Genomic DNA, 19417 nt, shown 5'->3' with positions numbered 1-19417 from the left:
CAACCTACAATTTGAAATTGTACTACCAATGCTGTCATGTCCATAGGGTCAAGACTGTGAACCATAAAAGATGAGGCTTTACGGAATTAATTATCTTTTTTTAATAGACGGAATTAATTATCTGATGTGGCCACGCCGGAATTAATTATCCCGTTAACCACAAGGAACTCATGAACAGAGACATAGGAGAGAGAGAGAGAGATGGGGGGAAAGAAATGAAATTCACGGGAGCAAGGACACGGACACGCCGATGTAAAGTAGAGCCACTGGAGGGAACCGAGGAGACCGACCCAAGAAGTCCTTTTGCGGCGGCGGGCGGCCATGATCGGCGGGCAGGCGGCGGACAGCCAGCCGCCGTCGGCGTCGGCGTCCTGCTCCTCCTCCTCCTCGTCGTCGCCGTCGGGCCCGGCGGCCGGGGGCGGGCTCCGCATCCACCGCAGCAAGAGGCGGCCCGACATCCTCAACATGCTCATGGTAATAACCAGCTGTCTCTGTTATCCTTTTTTGCTTCCCCGGCGCCGGCGAGGCCGGCTGCCGCCGGCTGGCTAGCTCGCTGGCCTCGCCCGATTGCGGGACGAGACCCTTGAATTCGCGAGCCTACATGATGTTACTGTACGCCCTGAGTGCTAATTTAGGAAAGTTGCTTTAAGTTCACTTCCTCAGAAAGGTTCAAGCTTTTAATTTGCTAGCTTTTGCTCCTCGCGCGGGCGGGTGGTCTGTGCCATCGGCCGGCTCAGAGCAAGCTGTGCGTCCAGGACATGAAGCGACTTCCGATTGGGGGTGCTCGGACGTAGGACGGGGATTGATCGTTAGCTTGGTCATGAGGGTGGGGGAAGACTGAAGAGGGCTACTTACCTTGGAGGAGCCTTACACTGGGTAGGATCCGATGCTGGTGGGCAAGCGTTAGCTTGCCTAGTCCTGAGCCTGCACAAGAACGCTGCAAAGCCAGTAAGCCACACGTGCTGCGATAAAGAGCTGGGTTTGGGGTGTAGTTGCTATGAATCATTCTTGTCAGAGTGGCAAATCGCAGAAGTGAGGCTTCTCAAATCTTGATGCATTCCAGTTCTAGATTTTCAGCTAGCCTTCAGGGTTTCTGAAATTGAAACTGCAATATAGCAGCTTTTGGTGTTACCGTGTTAGGTATAACTGTATAAGGAGTAACTCTGAATCTGAGTGTCATGTTTCAGTAGGGGTCTATGGGCTATGATGGATCTGTTGGATTTATGAATGCCACATATATGTTTGTCAACCCAGCACATGCCTATATGTAGAAGATAGGGCGGTGAATGTGGTCGTCTGTGTCCCAAATTGTTGCATTAATGGATGAGAAACATCTGCACAACCATCAGGATTTAACCATGCCTAACATTAGGGATGAATAATTATAACCATCTCTCAAAATGTTTTTTTTCTTTTGGAACTCCCAAAACATACAACTCCCAGTTTCCATTTTGTCAAACTAGTACTGGGCCTGTCTCAGCTGATATCTTCGATGATTTTCTCTTCCCACCTACGCTGGCAAGCTCCTTCACAATAACTAGTGAGGCTATGGTGTACTTTTTTTTTTCCTTTGAGCAGAAACAGTAGGGGAAGCCCCTAGTGGTAATTGGTAAATATATTATATACAGGAATAAAAACGGAAAAGAAAAACTGTACATGGTGTCAAAAGGCCAGAAAATAAAAAGACTAAGGGAACATGCACCAACTATGGCCAAAGCTATAAAAGGGCATTTAGCCAGGAAGATAAATAGCTCTAGTGTACCATTCATTCTGTGCAGTTGAAGGGAGACTAAACGGAAGAAGTCATTTTTCCACTTTTGAAACCTGGGTTTGATTTGTTAGAAAATACAGTCATTTCTCTGTTTCCAGATGATCCAATCCAAGTCCAAGATCCTATAGTGAACACTTCAATTTTCATGATAATTATATAGTAATCAGAATATTAATTTTCATCAACTATTTTTATGACATTATAAACTTCATTTTCATTGTAAATGTTAATACTTTCACACTTGGATTCCTTTTCTTTGTTGTGTTCCATCAGTGCTTTAACAATTGCTAGCGATTTAAAATGAATCTGTTGATGTAACCTTTGTTTTCTTACATGTACTCTAAAGACTGCAGCGTGTCTCAGTTCATCATCATCTGATACTGGAAAAGGACAAAGTAAGTTGTCGAGCAACAAAGTAACACATGGATTTCACTTAGTGGAAGGAAGATCTGGCCATGACATGGAAGACTACCACGTAGCAGAGTACAGATATGAAAATGATCATGAACTTGGTCTGTTTGCCATTTATGATGGCCATTTGGGAGATAGCGTGGCCAGTTATTTGAAAGCTAATCTTTTTAACAACATACTGAAAGAGGTAAGATTTTCATTTTCTTGTGTATTTTCCATGTAAAACATGACTACATTTATGTAATTTCCATGTAAAACATACTGAAAGAAACTTATGCAATTTCAATTTATGACATTTCCTCTACGAAGGTACTCATCCTGTTTCCGATTTATGGTATTTACAGCCTCTCTTCTGGTCAGACCCTCAAGAATCCATTAAAAATGCATACAGCTCTACAAACAAATATATTCTGGAAAATTCTAAACAACTAGGACCAGGCGGTTCAACAGCAGTTACTGCTATTGTAGTTGATGGTAAAGATATGTGGATAGCAAATATAGGTGATTCAAGAGCTGTTGTGTGTGAAAGAGGTACTGCTAATCAGCTTACCGTTGATCATGAACCCCATACAACTAATGAACGAAAAAGGATTGAAAAGCAAGGTGGTTTTGTTTCTACTTTCCCCGGTAAGCATCTAGTTGCCTAACTATTTCATCGTTGTTTTATCCTATCGCAATGTAAACTGTCTCAATGCATTTTCTAGTTGCTGATAGGTGACGTTCCTCGTGTAAATGGCCAACTTGCCGTTGCAAGAGCTTTTGGTGATCAGAGCCTCAAGGCGCACTTGAGCTCAGAACCGGATGTTAAGCATATACAGATAAATCCGAGTGTAGAATTTGTCATACTTGCCAGTGATGGATTGTGGAAGGTATGTGTTTTCTCCGCCAATTTCACTTTATGATATCACCTTCCATAGTACAGAATTTGTGACCACACATTGACATTTTCATTTGGGAAATCAATCCATAAATTTTTTTCTTATTGTTTTCTTATCCATTAGTTTATATTTACCTTTTTTATTGCGAAAGACAAGAAAAACTTTCTGAGCAGAAAAATTGCAATTTCGTAAGACCAATTAGCTGATCTGTCACTTGGTTAAGATGGGCCAAATCGTAGTAGCTTTGATTAGTGATCCAGTTAAAATACTGCTATTTCTTGTCGTATGTTAAACACAAATAGATATGCCTGAGCAACAAATTAACACGTGGAGCCATGTATAATTATGATTTATATTCCTAAAAGTGTGCTTATAAATCTGTTGTTTGTCTGTGTCTTTGCTGGGTAAAGGTAATGAAGAACCAAGAAGCTGTTGATCTGGTGAAGTCGACCAAGGACCCACAAACAGCAGCGAAGCGACTAACATCCGAGGCCCTGGGGAGGATGAGCAAGGACGATATCTCGTGCATCGTCATCCGGTTCCGATGCTGAGTCTCGGACCATCCATCTCACTAGTGTGGGCCTTTTCGCATTTCTCCTTATCTGCATCCACGGAATGGTCTTCTCCTCCTATACCAGGTCTGTGTACATTGTAGCTGGTGAACTCTGGATCTGTGGGCAGCTCGGGACCGAAGATGTGGGCAGGTTCTTGACCAAAGGAAAAAACTGTTGGGTTGGGTGTTTGCAGCCTGTTCAGGCTGTTTCTTTTATGTGCATATATGTATACACGTTAGAAGCAAATATATACTGTTGGGCCGGAGACAAGAAAATAAACTGCCCAAAGATGCAAAGACGGTACAGATTGTATATGTAAGACTTGGTAGTGCTAGTTTGATTGTTGTTTTTAGTGACTCGTGTGTGTTTGATGTGAATATGTACACTTCAGAATTTGAGATGAAGTACCGTTGCCATTCACGTCCGAATGGAGCCAGAGCTAATGTTGGATGGCTTTTCTCTGGTGTTTTATTATGCAGCCTCTGTCATTGGCGTCAGCTGTGCCTTTGAAACTGCTGGTAACTTCAAAATTAATGTAGCATGCATGGGTGAAATTTTTTTGTTGTTGTAGAAGTTGTAGTAGATACTTTAAACTAGTGATGAGAACTGCTCCAGCACTCCTCTTTTAAATTCTTGCACGAATCTTAAAGCAGCCCGTAGTTTAATTAACATTCTTTAGGTGCTTTCATCTGGGTCCCGAATGAGCCTGATCTTACCCGTGCCCAGCCCAGCCCATGCATGCTCGCCCACCCACCCATCGTCAATCACTATCCGCATTCACCGTTGTTCCTTCTTCCCGACATGTTCGTGTGAGGAGATCGACCGAGCGAGGGCGGCGGCGGCGGCGAGCTCATTTGTGCCATCCGCAGTCTGAGAGCTGCTCGGCGTCCCGATCTATCCTTCGTGGCTTCAGGGCCGACCTGTTCGTGTCCAGTGGACTCATCACTGCCTATGCGAACGTCGGGGTCACATGCTCTGCTCGACTGCTCACAAGGTGTTCGACGAAGTGCCCCAGCGAGACATCATAGCCTGCAACTCGTTGAGATCGTCGTATACCCGTGCAGGATGGTACCGGGAATGCCTGCCTGGATTCCAAGAGTTAACACGGGTTCATGCTGATGGTAGTGTGGAACTCAATATTTGGTTTTTATGCCAAATATTAGGCGGCTGCGGTATGCAAGCAGGGAATTGTTCTAACGGATGCCTAAGAAAGATTCAGTCAATTACAGTTGCATTATCACTCGGTACATGAACCCATGGCCATGTTAACTAGGGAATGGAGCTTTTCTGGCAAGCAGATGCTCAAACAAGCATTTGGACGATTGCATGAGATTATTTGTTCTGGCATGCTACCTAATTCAGCCACACTTGCAATCATCCTTTTTTTTTTTGAAACTAAAGGCCCGGCAGAGATTGCCGGGTTTGTATTAATTAATAGAGAAGGAAATACAACACACTTGCAATCATCATTCCTTCAGTAGTTCCTTTGTTCTGCATGCAGCTGGGAATTTAAGCAAGTTCATGGGTATGCTATCAGAAAGAACTATGACCAGAATATCAGTGTTGTGAGTGTGTTGATCGATGCTCACTCAAAGGATGGAGTTTTTATGGGAGCTCTGAGGGTGTCTGAATTGGTGATAGAAGCAAAATTGTATGGACATCAATCATACCAGCCGTCGCTGCCCATGGGGAAGAACCTGCAGAGGCACTGCTCCTGCTCGATGAGTTGATCAGTGCTGGCACTAGTCCAGATAACTTAGCTTTCACTGCCGTCCTTGCTGCTTGCATGCTCATGCTGGCATGGTAGTTGAGACTTTTGAGGCTGTTACAATGTCTAAGCATGCCGCCCGGATAGGTAGTGATTGCAAACCACATGTGGTAGGCGTTGTATTGACTTCTGAAATACTCCCCCTCCGTCCTTAAAATACATGACGTTTAGGACAAGCTAGTTAATTTAAAAATGAACTAATTTGTTTGTCCTAAACATCATATATTTATGAACGAAGGGAGTATATAGTAGCATTCATATTCGATTTGTTTCACTTAAACTGCTGTATATTCTCTTTGTTCGGTAGTGTGTGTCTAGCGTACGTACGATGCTATCAGCGAGTTGCAGGACACGACGACATCTCGTCGAGGCATTCTGTCAAACAGCGCCAGCGCCCAGCAGTCCAGCAGAGCGCGTCGTCCCCGGCGTTGGCAGAGGTAGTGATGATCGAGCCCATAGGACACGAATGGATCGGCCCGGCCTGAAGCCGCGCAAGATCGCAACGCCATGGAGCTCCCCGGCCGGCCGGCGACGACTGCGGGCAGCCCCGGCCCGGACGCGGCGGCGAGCGACTTGAACGCGGAGAGCATGATCTCGTCGAGGGAGATACCTGAGGTGGCCGAGGGCCCGCCCGATCGGGGCGTGAATGGGAGGAGCGTCGGCTGGCAGAAGGAACGAACGGTGTGCGGATCGGGATGGACTATGGGGGTGGGCGGGCATGTCCTGGGCACGGATAGGGCCGGGCCCATTCAAGATCCAGATGAAAAACAATTAAATGCTTGTTGCGTAGTCTTTTGTTTAGTTTGTCCACAGCTGTGATAGATTCTAATTAGGCGGCTAAGTAGAAATTGTAGTACCTTCATTTCATACGGACTTGTACTCCATCCGTTCCAAACTGTAGGTCGTTTTAATTTTTTTTTCAAAGATATTATTATGCATCTAGATATAGTATATGTCTAGATGTATAATAATATTTATAAATCTAAAAGAACCAAACCGCATACAATTTGGAACGGAGGGAGTACTTCATATCTTCTTTAAGGTGTGTATTAGCATTTGATAAAATTAGCGTAAAAAACTTTGAACATTAATTCTTCTAAAGTATAATATCAGCTATTATAAAATCAATATCATATTGAAGATACGTGAAATATGAATCTTTAGGTATAATTTTTAGACCTAAATATGTATATATTCTTTTATCAAAACATTTAAAGCTTGATCTTTCGTAATACGCTCTATGTAAAGAAAAGGTAGGAGTATCTTATTCCAAACGGACAAACGATAAGACGAGGGGAAGCTTCTATTTGGTGGAAACGTGCATGAAAACCATCTAATACAAAGCTTGAAGTTCTTGAAAAAATTTAAAAGATGCACATCTTGCAGTGCATCCATTTATGTACTTTTGTCACAAAAGTTGAGGTGCAAATTTGTTTTGTGAGAATTCGTAAAAGATAACAAATTTGAGGTGCCAAAAGAAAAATTCTCATGAATTTTGCTTGCCAACTATCTTCTTTGTTTATTGTTGCAGTGTACACATATGCTATTTTATTATCTTGTGGTATGTCTATAGTGCTATGGGTAGTTTTTACTATTTCTTCCTTATAGACCACTTCCACAATGGGATAAGAGGGTTGAATGGAATATTATATTCCCTCTTCCACAACATTGTAGTCACCCTAACGCACTTATCCACATGCACCTAGAATTTATCATTTTCATTTGAACTTTGCTGGATTGAATTTCGCATCTCAACTTTTAGAAGCTTACATGGACCTATACACGGAACTAAAATAAAAAGTTTGAACCCCAGGTCATTTCAATAGTTTTTCTTTTTTCAGATGAAAGTGCTAGCTTTGTTATTTTCCTTTTTGTCTGATATACGACTGATGCCACTACGGCGGCTATCTATATCGTGCTAAACAAACCTGAATGCGCAGACAATGGCGCTACTGCCTTGACCAGTAGCTGGACTGTCTTGTACAATCGGCTCACTGTTTGTTTACTTACTCCATGATTACAACCACTCCAGATTAAACCAAGTTGTTATCCCATCCAATGGGTAGAAGGATATGGGTGTGCATTGCGTATACTCCTATAAATATACTACTAGTGCGAGCTGGTGGAACCTGAGACTTCTCAGCAAGGTTCGAGTTCTCCACTCGACACTGGTGCTCGTATTTTTCTAAATTTATTTTAAGATTTAATTAACGTTATTTTTTCAATGATAGATGACGTGCTCGTCGATAGTGAGGCGCCAGTGGTGGCTTTATCAATCTCAAGAATTTCCTATCTCAATTCGAAGGTGCTCATAAGGGTAGGGGTGCATGCGTGTATTTGCAGGGGGTAAGTGTGCGTCCGTGTATGTAAGCATACGTAGCATCTGATTCGGAAAAAAAATATACTACTAGTATACGGAGTAGAAAGCTGGCCCGGTGGTGTGGTCCACACTGCACGGCAGGACCCATCTCGTCCGTCCCTCCCCGATCCGACGGCTGATGCGCGAGGAGGGAGGAATGCATAGGATATTGGTGGGCTGGGCCCCACGGCCTCTCAGTCTATCACCCTCAACAACCCCACCCCAGCGGCAGGTCGATTCAGTTCCCAAGGGAGACCGCCGCCGCCGACCGACCGAGCCATCCCCTCCCCCGCTGACCTCCGCCGTCGCCGGAGCCCGGAGGCGAAGCAAGCGTAAAGTAACCCGCCCCCCCTCACCTCTCCTATCCCTTCCTTCGCATATCCAGCTCTGGTCTACCGTACCGGGTTCGCGGCGCGGAGGGCGCCTGCGCCGATCGTTCTGGGACCGCCCGGCCTGGGTTGTTCCCGGCGGGTGGGGTGGGGTGGGGTGGGGTTCCGGACGTTGCAGCCGGCGGCGGATTTGATTCTGGTTAGGTCGTTGCGCTAGCGCCCTGTTTATTTTCCCTAACATTTTCCGTTAGCTGAAGCGGCCGCAGCACCTGATACCTGGATACGCAGTATTGCTCGCTGAATTAACCCAGGCCGTAGTACCATCTGTTAGTGCCAGTTCGTTCCCGGAGTTGCTGTTCCTTTGACTTTTATACAGCTAGAATTCTGCCCATGGAAAAGTGATGAGACCGCCCCTGTACCACTACTGAATTCCAAGTTGCTTGTTGTATAGCGTGTACAGAGTTTGGAAAAACCCTGTTGCTTGTTATAAAACATTGTTGATGGGACTCGTTGGGTATTGGAAGTTTGGAACTGCGGCACTCCAGGGTTCTTGTATTCTGGACATTTTGATTTTCGGGCGCCACCATTATATCAGCAATTTATCTCTTAAGACTGCAAAAACTGCTGTACCATCATGTTCTTGATATATTTTCCCTATGCCCAATACTAGTATGATAGTTACTTTCTTGAAGCATTTATTGTTAAACTATGATGAAAAGCTCATGAGACATTATTTTGTTTTCCTGCTTGCATGGGGACCGCAGATTGTGAAATCACCCAAAGAGTCAGGGAACTGTCCAATAGTTTCAATGGCTGCTACAAAGCTTCAGGCCTTTTGGAACCATCCTGCTGGCCCCAAGACCAGTGAGTTCTTTTCTCTGGGATTTTATCTGTCATTGCTGATCTGTCCGTGAAACAATGAACAAAGAACAATGGCATCTCTCATTTTGTGTAATGTTCTCTTTATCATTACTGATCATGCACTGTGCTTTGGTTTGATCTTGCACAATGATAAGATATATAACGACTAAACGTGTCTTCCTAGCCTGTGCCAATTCCAATATTGCTAATCATGCTTAATTCCCGGTGGTATTTAATACCGAACATATGAACTTACTATTACACTGGCATCTGTAGTGGGAAATGTAATGTGCTTGGTACTGCAAAAGTGCGAAGCATGTTCTAACAAAAATGGCCGATACTTTTTTGCATTCATTTGTCAATAATGTGATGCTTAGTGCGCTTAACAAATTATCCCTACGGCCTGTGACTTCAATCTGACCATCACTGCAGTTCACTTCTGGGCGCCGACATTCAAATGGGGTATCAGCATTGCCAACATTGCTGACTTTGCTAAGCCACCTGAAAAGATATCTTATCCTCAACAAGTTGGTATGTTTCAGTTACCCAATCAGTTTAAGTTTAAGATAACATGGCCATTAGTTTACAGTGCATTCTTGTGTAATTCTGGTATGCTTACTCTTTTGCGTGGTGTTCAGCTGTTGCTTGCACTGGACTCATTTGGTCAAGATACAGCTTGGTGATCACACCGGTAAGCCCATCAGTATCTGGTAGTGGTACTTGTCCATGGTACTAGAATTAGGTACTGAAACGCACAAGGTGATGTAGAGTAACTTTTAAACTTGACCTTTCTTGCATCAAATATATACATTCTTCTATTAATATTGTGATGTATTTTTTTTATGTTCCTCCTTGAAATGCAATGATGATCAGTTTGCTTGTCACATGTTGAGTTCTGCAGTACTCATCATCCTAGCAAAGAGCAATCTCTGTTCTTAGGAGTTTGAACTTTTAACTGATAACCAAAACTTTTCACCTTACTGATTCTTTATATATCTTGTTCTGGTTTTGTTCTTGTTGAAATGAGCTGATATTTCAGAAGCGAAATTCTCACACATTTTTTTAAAGAAAAAAACTGGGTTGTAATGTTGTCCTTTCATGTTAATTGCTGCTTATCTGATTGCCATGGGTTGTTATATTGTTTCAGAAAAACTGGAATCTTTTCAGTGTTAACGTTGCAATGGCTGGTACGGGCCTTTATCAGCTTTCACGGAAGATAAGGTTTGTCCCAAAGCCAAGCCATCAAGTTTCTTCTTGCTGTTGATGTGTCCAGTGGCAAGATGACATGGTTTATTTGTCAATCTCCTTTGCAGGCAAGATTACTTATCTGATGAGAAGGATGCTGCTCCACAACTGGAAGCATAATGACAACAACAGACAATAATAACCGATTGAAGAGCCTGAAGTCTTGGAGTTGGTCTTTATTTTCCGGGGCTGCAAGGACCTTTCAATCCAGGACATGAATCTTCTTCTAGATGTTTTCTTGTTCTAAAGTCATGAGCAGATCAAAGTGAACTTTCTGCCAAAAAGAAAAGTCATGCACATGCATCTTCCGCTTTGCTTTTGTTCAGTCAATCTTTTGCTCGCTAGTAATTTGGAAATCATTTGCTAAGCGGATTGGTCATAACCCAGTGTTCAGAGGTGTTGGTACCCTTCACCGTGAAGATGCTCGTTTTGTTATGATTTATGAAGCTGAGTTGTTGTCCATGGATAGTGAGGGTACTCCTCAGCGAAGAAACATTTCTTTTTTTCTATTGCAGGTTGTGGTTGTAGAAATTAGCCTCTCATGTCCATATTTCATTTGCAAAATTTGGCCACAATTCTCTCTGATTCAGCGACTTCTCCCAGAGATACTGGTAAATGTGCATGCAATTCATGTGACCAGGCAAGACGGTGACACAAAGGAATGAGCACATGCATGGGTGCTTCTCCAGAAAGCATGGCACAAGAGAAGAGACCGAATTGGCCGGCATGCCTACCTATTTCCGGGGGGTTCGTTCGTTGCCCCCTGATCCCAGGCATGTCAACTTGTGAAGAATCCTGGCCAGTGGACAGTGGTATTGTTTGTTCGTTGACTTCTGCAGATTTAACGGCCCCGTTCCCCGATTCCCCGCGGGGAATTCACTCATTAGGGGATGGGGATGGTAGAGCTTTTACCCCCACGGGGATCTTAACAGTGAAAAAGTCTCCCCCGTCGGGGATGGTGGGGACAGGGAAGGGGAAGCATCCCATCCCCGTTTCCCCGTTCCCCGCATTAGCTTAGTTATTCTCAGCATTAGCTTAGTTTCTGATCCGTAGTGCGAAAAATCACTCCTGGAGGCCGATCTGCCGCCGGCATCAGCCCTCGGTGTCGCATCACGGGATGTTGCATCCTGACCGGTGATCGCCGTGACTCCGGTACTCGTCAATCGGCCGATGCCAACGAGGATCAGCGTCGCATATAAACGATCCCAGCACGCAACGCCTGATCTGGAATGTTCTCATTAGCTGGAGGAGCCTCATCAATGTTTTTCTTAAGAAAAGCTGACTCATCAATGGCTTACTACAGCTCCATGGCCCAGAATCATGCTACATGCAGAGTTTATTTCCGGTTTTCCTATTCTGATTGCCTGGACGCGACAGTCGTTGCTTGGCTGCAAATACTTGACCCAGAAATAAAGTGGAGGACAAACTTGCATTTGCAGCAACACGTAATTAAACTTTGACCCAATCGTGAGTAGAATATCTAGAGCTCCAATGCGCGGTCCCATCTGTTGATCGATAGGGAAAGGAGGCCTCGCTAACCTACTTAGCTCAAGTTGACTTGACCAGAGTTCAATTTATTTCTTGCCATATCAGGCCTTCTTCCCGACCACTTGTGTTTCCCTTTCTTTGAAATGGTTATTGTCCCGTTGACTTCACCCACAAGTATGTCCTCGTGAATTACTCCCCTCATCTCAAATTATTATTCGTTTTGACTTTTTCTAGATACATATGGGACGGAGAGGGTATTATAAAAAAAGAGTATTATCCTTGTGATTCGTACATACAGGGAAATGGATGAATGGCAAATCAAATAAACGCCAAGGAAGGAAGAAAGTTAAACAGGATCGCAGTATCGCACTTGCTTGTTCATAGACTAGAGTCGAGTCATCAGCCATGACTTTAATGTGGCGTGGCCGATGTTGTATGTTGCACAACAAAACGTAGGTACTATACAATGCTTGCTCAAAACATTAGCCTTAGTTCACCACTAGGGATATCGCCTCTAGTACCGGTTCGGAACCCCCCTCTAGTACCGGTTGTGCAATCCGATACTAGAGATGGTTGCCCATCAGCAAGGCCATCGCTTCGCTGTCCGTCGCAGTCTGTCACAAATAAAGGTTAGTGCGGCGGGCAGCGGCCACCATGTCCTGCACTAAATGGAGTGTCACACAGATGCAAACGCACGTAGGGTGTCACCGCACATGCCTTCTTGTCCACAAAAAGATGCCAAGTGACTGCATCGGACCAAGTAACGTTTCAAGTAGACAACCGCTGGGGGTCGGGGTGGAGAATGGAGAGTGCAACATAAGCAGACTCTCTCTGTAGGTTTAGGGTATGGCAGAGCAGACATCCTGACCTCTTCAGAGAGCGTCGGTCAAAGATTAAGGGTCCAGGGCTTATTAGACAGCTTCTCGGGCGGCTTCTGGAAAAGCAGTACCAAACACCCTTCCAAAAAACAGCTTCTCTCATGAAGTACCCGTGAAGCCATTCTCCAATTTGTAATGGGGAGGAGAAGCCAGAAAAACCAGCCCCGCGTGGCTTTCCCTCCATCCACGCCCCCCATATTACGAAACTACCCCTGGACTTCGTGAAAATTACAGACAAATTACCACTGCCTCCTTCCCAAACCGCTCAACTCCTCTCCCGTTCTCACGGTCTCATCTAGTGGCGGCGGGCGGAATGGATGAGGGGGATGCGCCTCCGACGGCTGGAAAATGGGCTCCGGCGGCTGAAGGGGGCAGATCAGGTGGTGGGCTCCAGGATGCGGCCAACGGCGCACTGTTCATGTTCGGCGGAGGGGCTGGCGGCGCCTCGTTCGTGTGGCCGGGAGGTCCGCCGACGGGTTCCTAGGCGCCCTCTGGCCACTGCGGGAGTGCCTCCCGGCATGGTGGTGGGCGCATGACCCGGACTCCCCGGTGCGCCTGGAGGCGCAACAACCATAGGGGCGGACGGCGCCGCCCAGACCGGCCACGCTGCCGCATCGTGGGGTGGCATCCCAGCCGCGACGGGCCTAGCCACCAGCGCGTGGCCCGGTGAGGCTTGGGGATCATATGTTGGAGACGAGTACTGAGGCCGCGTAGGAGCGTGATGACAAGATCCGATTCCGACATCGGAGAGCCAAGATCATGCAGCTGATCTGTCGCAACCCCGAGGCCACCGGCGGTGAGGACTGGGACGTGAGGAAGATAACAAGCTCAAACCGGATAAATTATCCTGTAGCTGCTGACGAGATCGCCATGACGTAAGATGGAATCGCCGCCGCCGCCGCCACCGAGGACGAACAAGCAAGGGAATAAGTTTCTATTTGATTTCTTTCATTCCCTTCTCTCTAGCAGCTGTTGGCTTTTATGACTTCACTCAATTATCTTACACGTGGACCCTGCTGTTCATAGACGAGTCCATGGGTGTTACATGATCGGCGAGCAGCTTCGCCTTGGTGCAGTAGGCCATGACGTTCAGATCACCCTGATGGATGTTCCTGAACTCAATGCCATTGTACACGGAGCGGGTGGCGCTGTTGTCGCGGAAGAGGCCACGGATGGAACGCCACAGGGAATACGCCGTGTCGGAGGTCGGAGGAGATGGTGCAGTAGAGCCAGGAGACGATGGAGTAGTCGTTCTGCACCCAATCAGAGGTGCCTTGCGCGTTGGAGGAGCTGATGTAGTCGAGGAGACCGAACTTGGCGAAGACGGCGAGGAAGCAGGCGCCATTGTCCATAGTTGGCGGCGTCGAACTCAAGAACCATGGGACACATGGGGCTTGATGTTGATCATCTGGACCTGGGAGGCAGGAGCTGGATTGGTGACAACCTGAGGAACGCCGTGTTCCGGGGAGGACGGAGGGGACGAAGCGGCGGAGCCAGAGGAGGAGGAATCCATGGCAATCGCGAGTTAGACTGATATCATGTAGGATATGATTCTAGGAATGCCAACGTATTCCATCGATGAATCTGTTGTCCATATATAGGAGAGTACAAGGGCTGAAAGCCCACGTCTAACTGCCTAACAGTACATGCGCACGATCAGCTACATACATGGAGAACTAGTCAATTCAGTTCACTAACATGCGCAATTCATAATGAGATTTAACAGAGTTGCAATTCATAATGAGATTTAACAGAGTTGCAATTCATCGGGAGTGGCTCTCATAAAAGATCACAACTGAAGAGCTATTTGACATAAACAAACCAACATAAAAACAGTACACATCCATTATCAAAATAATACATAGATGAGCTCTTAACCGACCCACGACACGAATGCAGAAGAAAGCATCTTCAATTTCCACTATTAACCATCAATAAATAGAATATTGTGGAACTTGGCAGGCTTTTGAACGTGGCAGATGAGATAATCATCCAATTCCAGGTGACAAGCACACGGGGAAAAACCCTCCTCCCTCCCCTCCTTATTTCGGCGGAGATCTCTTGGCAGCGTGGTCGTCCCATCCTCGAATTGGTAGGTACCGAAGCGGCGAACACGCTGCCAGAAGTAGTTCATGTACACCGTGTTGGCAGCGATCTTGGGAAACTTGCCGGTGGACAGCATGATGGAGTGTGTGTCGCCGACAAACACCGCCGCACTGTTACCGATTCCGTGCAACGGGATCAGCCGTCTCCCGTCGATGTCCATCTCCGACACCTCCATGCGAGAGGGATTACCGCAGGACATGAACGTTTTCACTGGTGGGTTACCATCTCCATCCGTGAGGTCACCGTGGCGCGAGAATGAATAGCGCACCATGAGCATCCGGTCGTCGTTGTGGGACCTGACGAGGTAGGATGCAGCTTCCACTCGGTCTCCGAGCGCCATCTCCCTGTGCAGGTACACCATGCGAGGCTTCTTGGGTGACCGATGGCTGGTCATCGGACCCAGATCCACCGTCATGATGTCACCCCTCGGCGTCGTGAAGTAGCAGCGTCCCCTGAAAGACAACAGGGACTGGAGCAAGATCCCGCCGAGGGCGGTCACTAAAACAACACGCTGCTCGCCGTGATGGACAGACACCCAGTGTCCGTCGCCAGGCTTGGCGCAGACCACGTGCGACAGCTTATTCCTCAGGCAGAGCACGAGGGTGGGCGGGCACGTCGAGTCGTCGATGCCGGCGCCCTTGATGACAGGTGGATTGGGAACGTCGACCTTCGTCGAGGGTGGATCGAGAAACTTGAATTGGACACGGTACGTGAACAAGTATGCACCGGTCGGGACCGTCAAGACCCGGACATCGCTAATGGCGGGGAATTCAACAAGGACTCGTGTAAGCGGATTGAGGAGGCGAATAGCATTACTAGCCTTGTCGCACAGGACGAGGAGGTCCTCGGCCAAGCAGAAGTGGCGGTGATGGGTGGAGAGCTCCGGGAAGTCGACGTCGACGCGGGCGCCGGTGGCGACGTTGAGGGGCGTACAGCGCGACGGCGAGGCACAGTGGGACATGGCGATCCAGTCGCGCGGGCGGAAACGGTGCACATGCAAAGAAAACAATTAAAAAGCTAGCACCCATCACAAACAACTGCAACTTTGGCGGTCCTAGAGACAATCCTGATTGAAATACTCATTAAAGCTCCTAACTTCTTCCTTGAACTTTTCCACCGTAACATAGGGGCGGAGCTAGGCAACAACACCACCGGGGTCATTACCCTTTACACGCTAGGGTCATTAACACATATGAATGGTAGTTTCTATAGGGCTAATGGAATTTTATCGTAAGCTTAGCTCCACCCCTGCCCCCCTACCTTCACCTTTCAAGCAGTTCAGTGAAAGGTTTGATATTCTTGTTTTATTGTTCTTCACTTCCATGCTCTATAAAAACGACACAAATGCATGATTGGTTAGAGAAACCAATAAATTCCTTCAATTTGTTTTAGTCAATTCTAAACACACTTTAATTTTGCTGCAAAATCCAACACGTTCAGTGTTCATGTGCATGTCTGCTTGCATTGGTGACGGTGGGGTGGGTGTGTTAGTTTCTACATCTGTCCAGAAAGTCCAGCGAACGAAGTTCAGCCAACATAGCAACCGAATATGAGTATTCAGAAAAATGGAAAAGGATGGATTGACAAATAGTAGTCCCATCCTAAGTAGACAAACTGGACAGTTGGACAGTAACAGGCTTCGTTGTGCTCCTTGGAGGTGAAGCGCCTCCATCTACTTCCACCTTGCTGCAACAGGTAAACAAAACGAGCATAAGGTAAATTAGCTTGCAAATTTTATTAAGGCAACTGCAAAGTAATAACGCTGTATACATGCAGCAGCAATAAAAAGAAACAGGTTGGCAGAGCACGTGGAAATATGCAAGAAGAACACTCACAAATGCAAATTACCAAGAATCTTCAATAACCATAGTTAGTAATGAACACAAACAAACATTGATATATGCTGCAAAAAGATAATAGTTCCAGTGCCACAAAAGTATGGCCTCTCAAAATAGATTAGAGCACCTATCACCTTATATTGATCTTGGCTAAACTGTCTAGCATCTATACCTTAGATCCATTCAGATGTTAGCAAAAGAAATAGGAATGAATTCAGGATAGCACCATAAACTACTGTATTTCATACTTTCGTAATCTCACCTGAAAACTTGATGTATCACCATCATGTCAGCTACCTTCTTTCTAGGACTGCTCGTACTCTTCAGGAACACCGGCATCAATTTGCCAATCATGTTCAGCTCCATGATTTCAGAGCTAAAGTACAGAACAGCCAAGCCTACCATTTGTCGTATCTACTCTACTGCAAAACAGAATGCCACATATATTAGATCATCATATTCAGGAATCACCAGCTAGCACTTGCAAAGGAATGAAGGATGTTCGTTGTTGTGATGTACTTATTTGTTCTCATCAATCATCATTATAAATGCAATTATACAAAGTATATTGACAGAGCGGAGGGGGGAGCGAAGGGGAGGAGAGGGGAGGGAGGGAGGAGGCTGGTGGAGGAGGGAGAGGGTGAGAGAGGGGGCCGGGTGAGCTGAGGGAGAGGGGGGGAAGGGGGGGTGAGTTGAGGGAGAGAGGGGGTGGATGGATAAGGAGGGAGGTGGAGGAAATTATTAAGGCCAGCTATAGCACGCGCCTCGAGGGAACTCTTTAGTACCGGATAGGGTCCTCAAATTTGGATATACTAAGGGAGTGGACGAAAGGTTCATTCCCTAGTAGTGTAAAACACCTACTGGGCGCGCATGAACAACATGTGGAGCCGATAACACGTTCATAAACAAGCGCAAGAAGGTCCCCACGTGAATAGGAAAACCACAAACCAGGCACAACGTGTGTCACAGGCTGGCTCACTTTACATTGTTTACACATGAGATGATCATTGATGCCCGCCCAGAATCCAATGACCAAGGACGGTGGTCGACAACAATTAAACATGCATATTATTAGGTCCATTATAAATAATACCTTCATAACAAACACTGAACTTTTGATGGAAGAAATTGATCGATGTGTCATGTTGTGCGGGACTTCCTAATTAATCTACTAATAAAAGTCCTACTTGTAACTTCAAAGGAGCATGAGTCAAGCCATTGTCCAAGGTTATTTATATTTTTTGGACACCTACAAATAAACACTCGATCGATCGATCAGCTTTTCACGGGAACAACCTTATATGGTGACGCCACCAAGTGCAGCTGGTTCTTTCTTTTGACTGTTGCACCAACAAGTATGTCCGTGTCAAGCTCATCAGGCCGCATTCCACCTGGGAGGCTCCAGTCGATATAGTAGAGAAGGCGTGCAACAATAAGCTCTAGCACATTCAGCCCAAAGGTATCACCGGGGCACCTTCTCCTCCCGGTCCCAAATGGCAAGTACTCAAACCGAGAGCCTTTGTAGTCAATCATGTCATCCTCAAACCTTTCCGGTTTGAACTTCTCCGGGTCATGCCAATACTCAGGGCTCCTTGCCATAGCCCAAGTATTGACCATGACCCTGGTACCCTTGGTGACCTCGAACCCACTAATGTCGCATGTCTCTTGACAAAGGTGGGGGAGGAGCAGAGGCGCCACTGGGTTCAGCCTCATGCTCTCCTTGATCACCATCTTAGTGTAGTGTAGCTCATCCATCTTGCCCTCATGGTCCTGTGGGCGCTTGTTGTCGAATACTCGTCGCACCTCGGCCTGTGCCTTGGCCATTACCTCCGGGTTCCTCATGAGATCAGACATGACCCACTCTGCAGCTGTGGAGACCGTCTCCGTCCCTCCAGCGAACATATCCTGAATGAAATAGACTACATGAACAAGAATGGAAAAAGGGCTAAAGCATCTAGAGTGATTCAGCGCTAAACTATTACCAGTATAATGGCCTTGATATTTGTTGTGTCGATGGGGAATTCAAGCTCCCCCTCGTCCCTTATCCGGAGGAGGACTCCCACAAGAGAATCACCTCGCTGCGCCTCACTTTGAGCTATGATCTTTTCTAAGAACGTGTCCATCTGCCTGTGTGCTCGCCGCACCCTTCGCCTCAACCCAGTGAAGGCATCAATGAACCACAGCGATGGGAATAGGTCCCCGGTGCTGAAGCCCCCGCCGATCTTGAACGCCACATCAACCGCCGACAGGAACTGCTCCTGGAGCTCGCTGCTGCAGGCCTGGCCGAATGATGCCTTTGCTACGATCGAGTTCGAGCAGGATAAGAGCAGCCTGGCGAGATTGACAGGCTCACCGCCATTGCCAGCAGCTTGGATCTTGCTAACGAGGGACAAGGTCTCGTCATCCCTGACGGGTGCGAACTGCCGCACCATTTTGCCACTGAGGAGCTCCACCGTGCAGAGCTTGCGCAGAGTCCGCCAATACGGGCCGTACGGCGAAAAGAAAATATCGAGATTACCATAGCAGAAGATCTCCGAGACCACAAGGCTCGGCCGTGACGCGAAGTTGACGTCCTTTTCCCGGAGCACCTCCTGCGCTGCCGCCGGCGAGGATATCACGACAGTGTCGATCTGGCCGATCCGGAGGAACATCACGGGGCCATGCTTCTTGGCCAGGTCCCGGAGAGCAACATGCGGATGCGACTTGAGGAAGTGGAGGAGGCTTCCAATCAAGGGGAGGTTCCTTGGGCCTGGAGGCCGCTTCCTCTTGGGGCTTGGCGCGGAGTTGCGGCTGAGCAAGGTAGCCAAAATTGGCAGGGAGATGAGGGAGAGGAAGATAAGAGTTGCTGCGCTTAGCTCCATGACGATGGCTTGATGAATTTTACTTTGCAGTTTTGCCTGGGAACGAACAGCAAGAGTTAAGGGCCTTTTA

At 46.8% G+C, this 19417-nt stretch overlaps 3 protein-coding genes across 3 annotated transcripts; 2 read left to right on the top strand and 1 right to left on the bottom strand.

The window, feature by feature from the left end:
- Window positions 1–213: 213 nt before the first annotated feature.
- On the top strand, window positions 214–4088 carry LOC117860678 (probable protein phosphatase 2C 44). Its single transcript, XM_034744056.2, has 5 exons — window positions 214–474; window positions 2118–2369; window positions 2527–2809; window positions 2897–3051; window positions 3471–4088. Exons 1-5 carry the CDS (start codon window positions 322–324, stop codon window positions 3609–3611), a joined length of 984 nt encoding a protein of 327 aa, XP_034599947.1. The 5' UTR covers window positions 214–321; the 3' UTR covers window positions 3612–4088.
- Window positions 4089–7924: 3836 nt separating this feature from the next.
- On the top strand, window positions 7925–10638 carry LOC117859637 (mitochondrial pyruvate carrier 4). Its single transcript, XM_034742799.2, has 6 exons — window positions 7925–8078; window positions 8835–8934; window positions 9364–9462; window positions 9570–9622; window positions 10079–10152; window positions 10245–10638. Exons 2-6 carry the CDS (start codon window positions 8880–8882, stop codon window positions 10294–10296), a joined length of 333 nt encoding a protein of 110 aa, XP_034598690.2. The 5' UTR covers window positions 7925–8078; window positions 8835–8879; the 3' UTR covers window positions 10297–10638.
- Window positions 10639–17528: 6890 nt separating this feature from the next.
- Window positions 17529–19417, bottom strand: LOC117860109 (cytochrome P450 99A2). The gene is made up of 2 exons (XM_034743333.2): window positions 18469–19417; window positions 17529–18391 (listed from the first exon to the last, which is right to left on the bottom strand). Exons 1-2 carry the CDS (start codon window positions 19345–19347, stop codon window positions 17762–17764), a joined length of 1509 nt encoding a protein of 502 aa, XP_034599224.1. The 5' UTR covers window positions 19348–19417; the 3' UTR covers window positions 17529–17761.

Source organism: Setaria viridis, chromosome 6 (assembly GCF_005286985.2).
Source record: "Setaria viridis chromosome 6, Setaria_viridis_v4.0, whole genome shotgun sequence".
Lineage (NCBI taxonomy): Eukaryota > Viridiplantae > Streptophyta > Magnoliopsida > Poales > Poaceae > Setaria > Setaria viridis.
The sequence above is the reverse complement of the archived record's forward strand: the minus strand, read 5'-3'. Positions and strand labels throughout refer to the sequence as shown.

Excerpts from the sequence above, each read along its gene's own strand:
- LOC117860678 (XM_034744056.2), top strand. The coding sequence starts at position 322 with ATGATCGGCGGGCAGGCGGCGGACAGCCAGCCGCCGTCGGCGTCGGCG. Across the intron at positions 2,370-2,526 it reads TTAACAACATACTGAAAGAG|CCTCTCTTCTGGTCAGACCC; the intron begins GTAAGATTTTCA and ends TGGTATTTACAG. Across the intron at positions 3,052-3,470 it reads CCAGTGATGGATTGTGGAAG|GTAATGAAGAACCAAGAAGC; the intron begins GTATGTGTTTTC and ends TGCTGGGTAAAG.
- LOC117859637 (XM_034742799.2), top strand. The coding sequence starts at position 8,880 with ATGGCTGCTACAAAGCTTCAGGCCTTTTGGAACCATCCTGCTGGCCCC. Across the intron at positions 9,623-10,078 it reads ACAGCTTGGTGATCACACCG|AAAAACTGGAATCTTTTCAG; the intron begins GTAAGCCCATCA and ends ATATTGTTTCAG. Across the intron at positions 10,153-10,244 it reads CAGCTTTCACGGAAGATAAG|GCAAGATTACTTATCTGATG; the intron begins GTTTGTCCCAAA and ends TCTCCTTTGCAG.
- LOC117860109 (XM_034743333.2), bottom strand. The coding sequence starts at position 19,347 with ATGGAGCTAAGCGCAGCAACTCTTATCTTCCTCTCCCTCATCTCCCTG. Across the intron at positions 18,392-18,468 it reads ATATCAAGGCCATTATACTG|GATATGTTCGCTGGAGGGAC; the intron begins GTAATAGTTTAG and ends TATTTCATTCAG.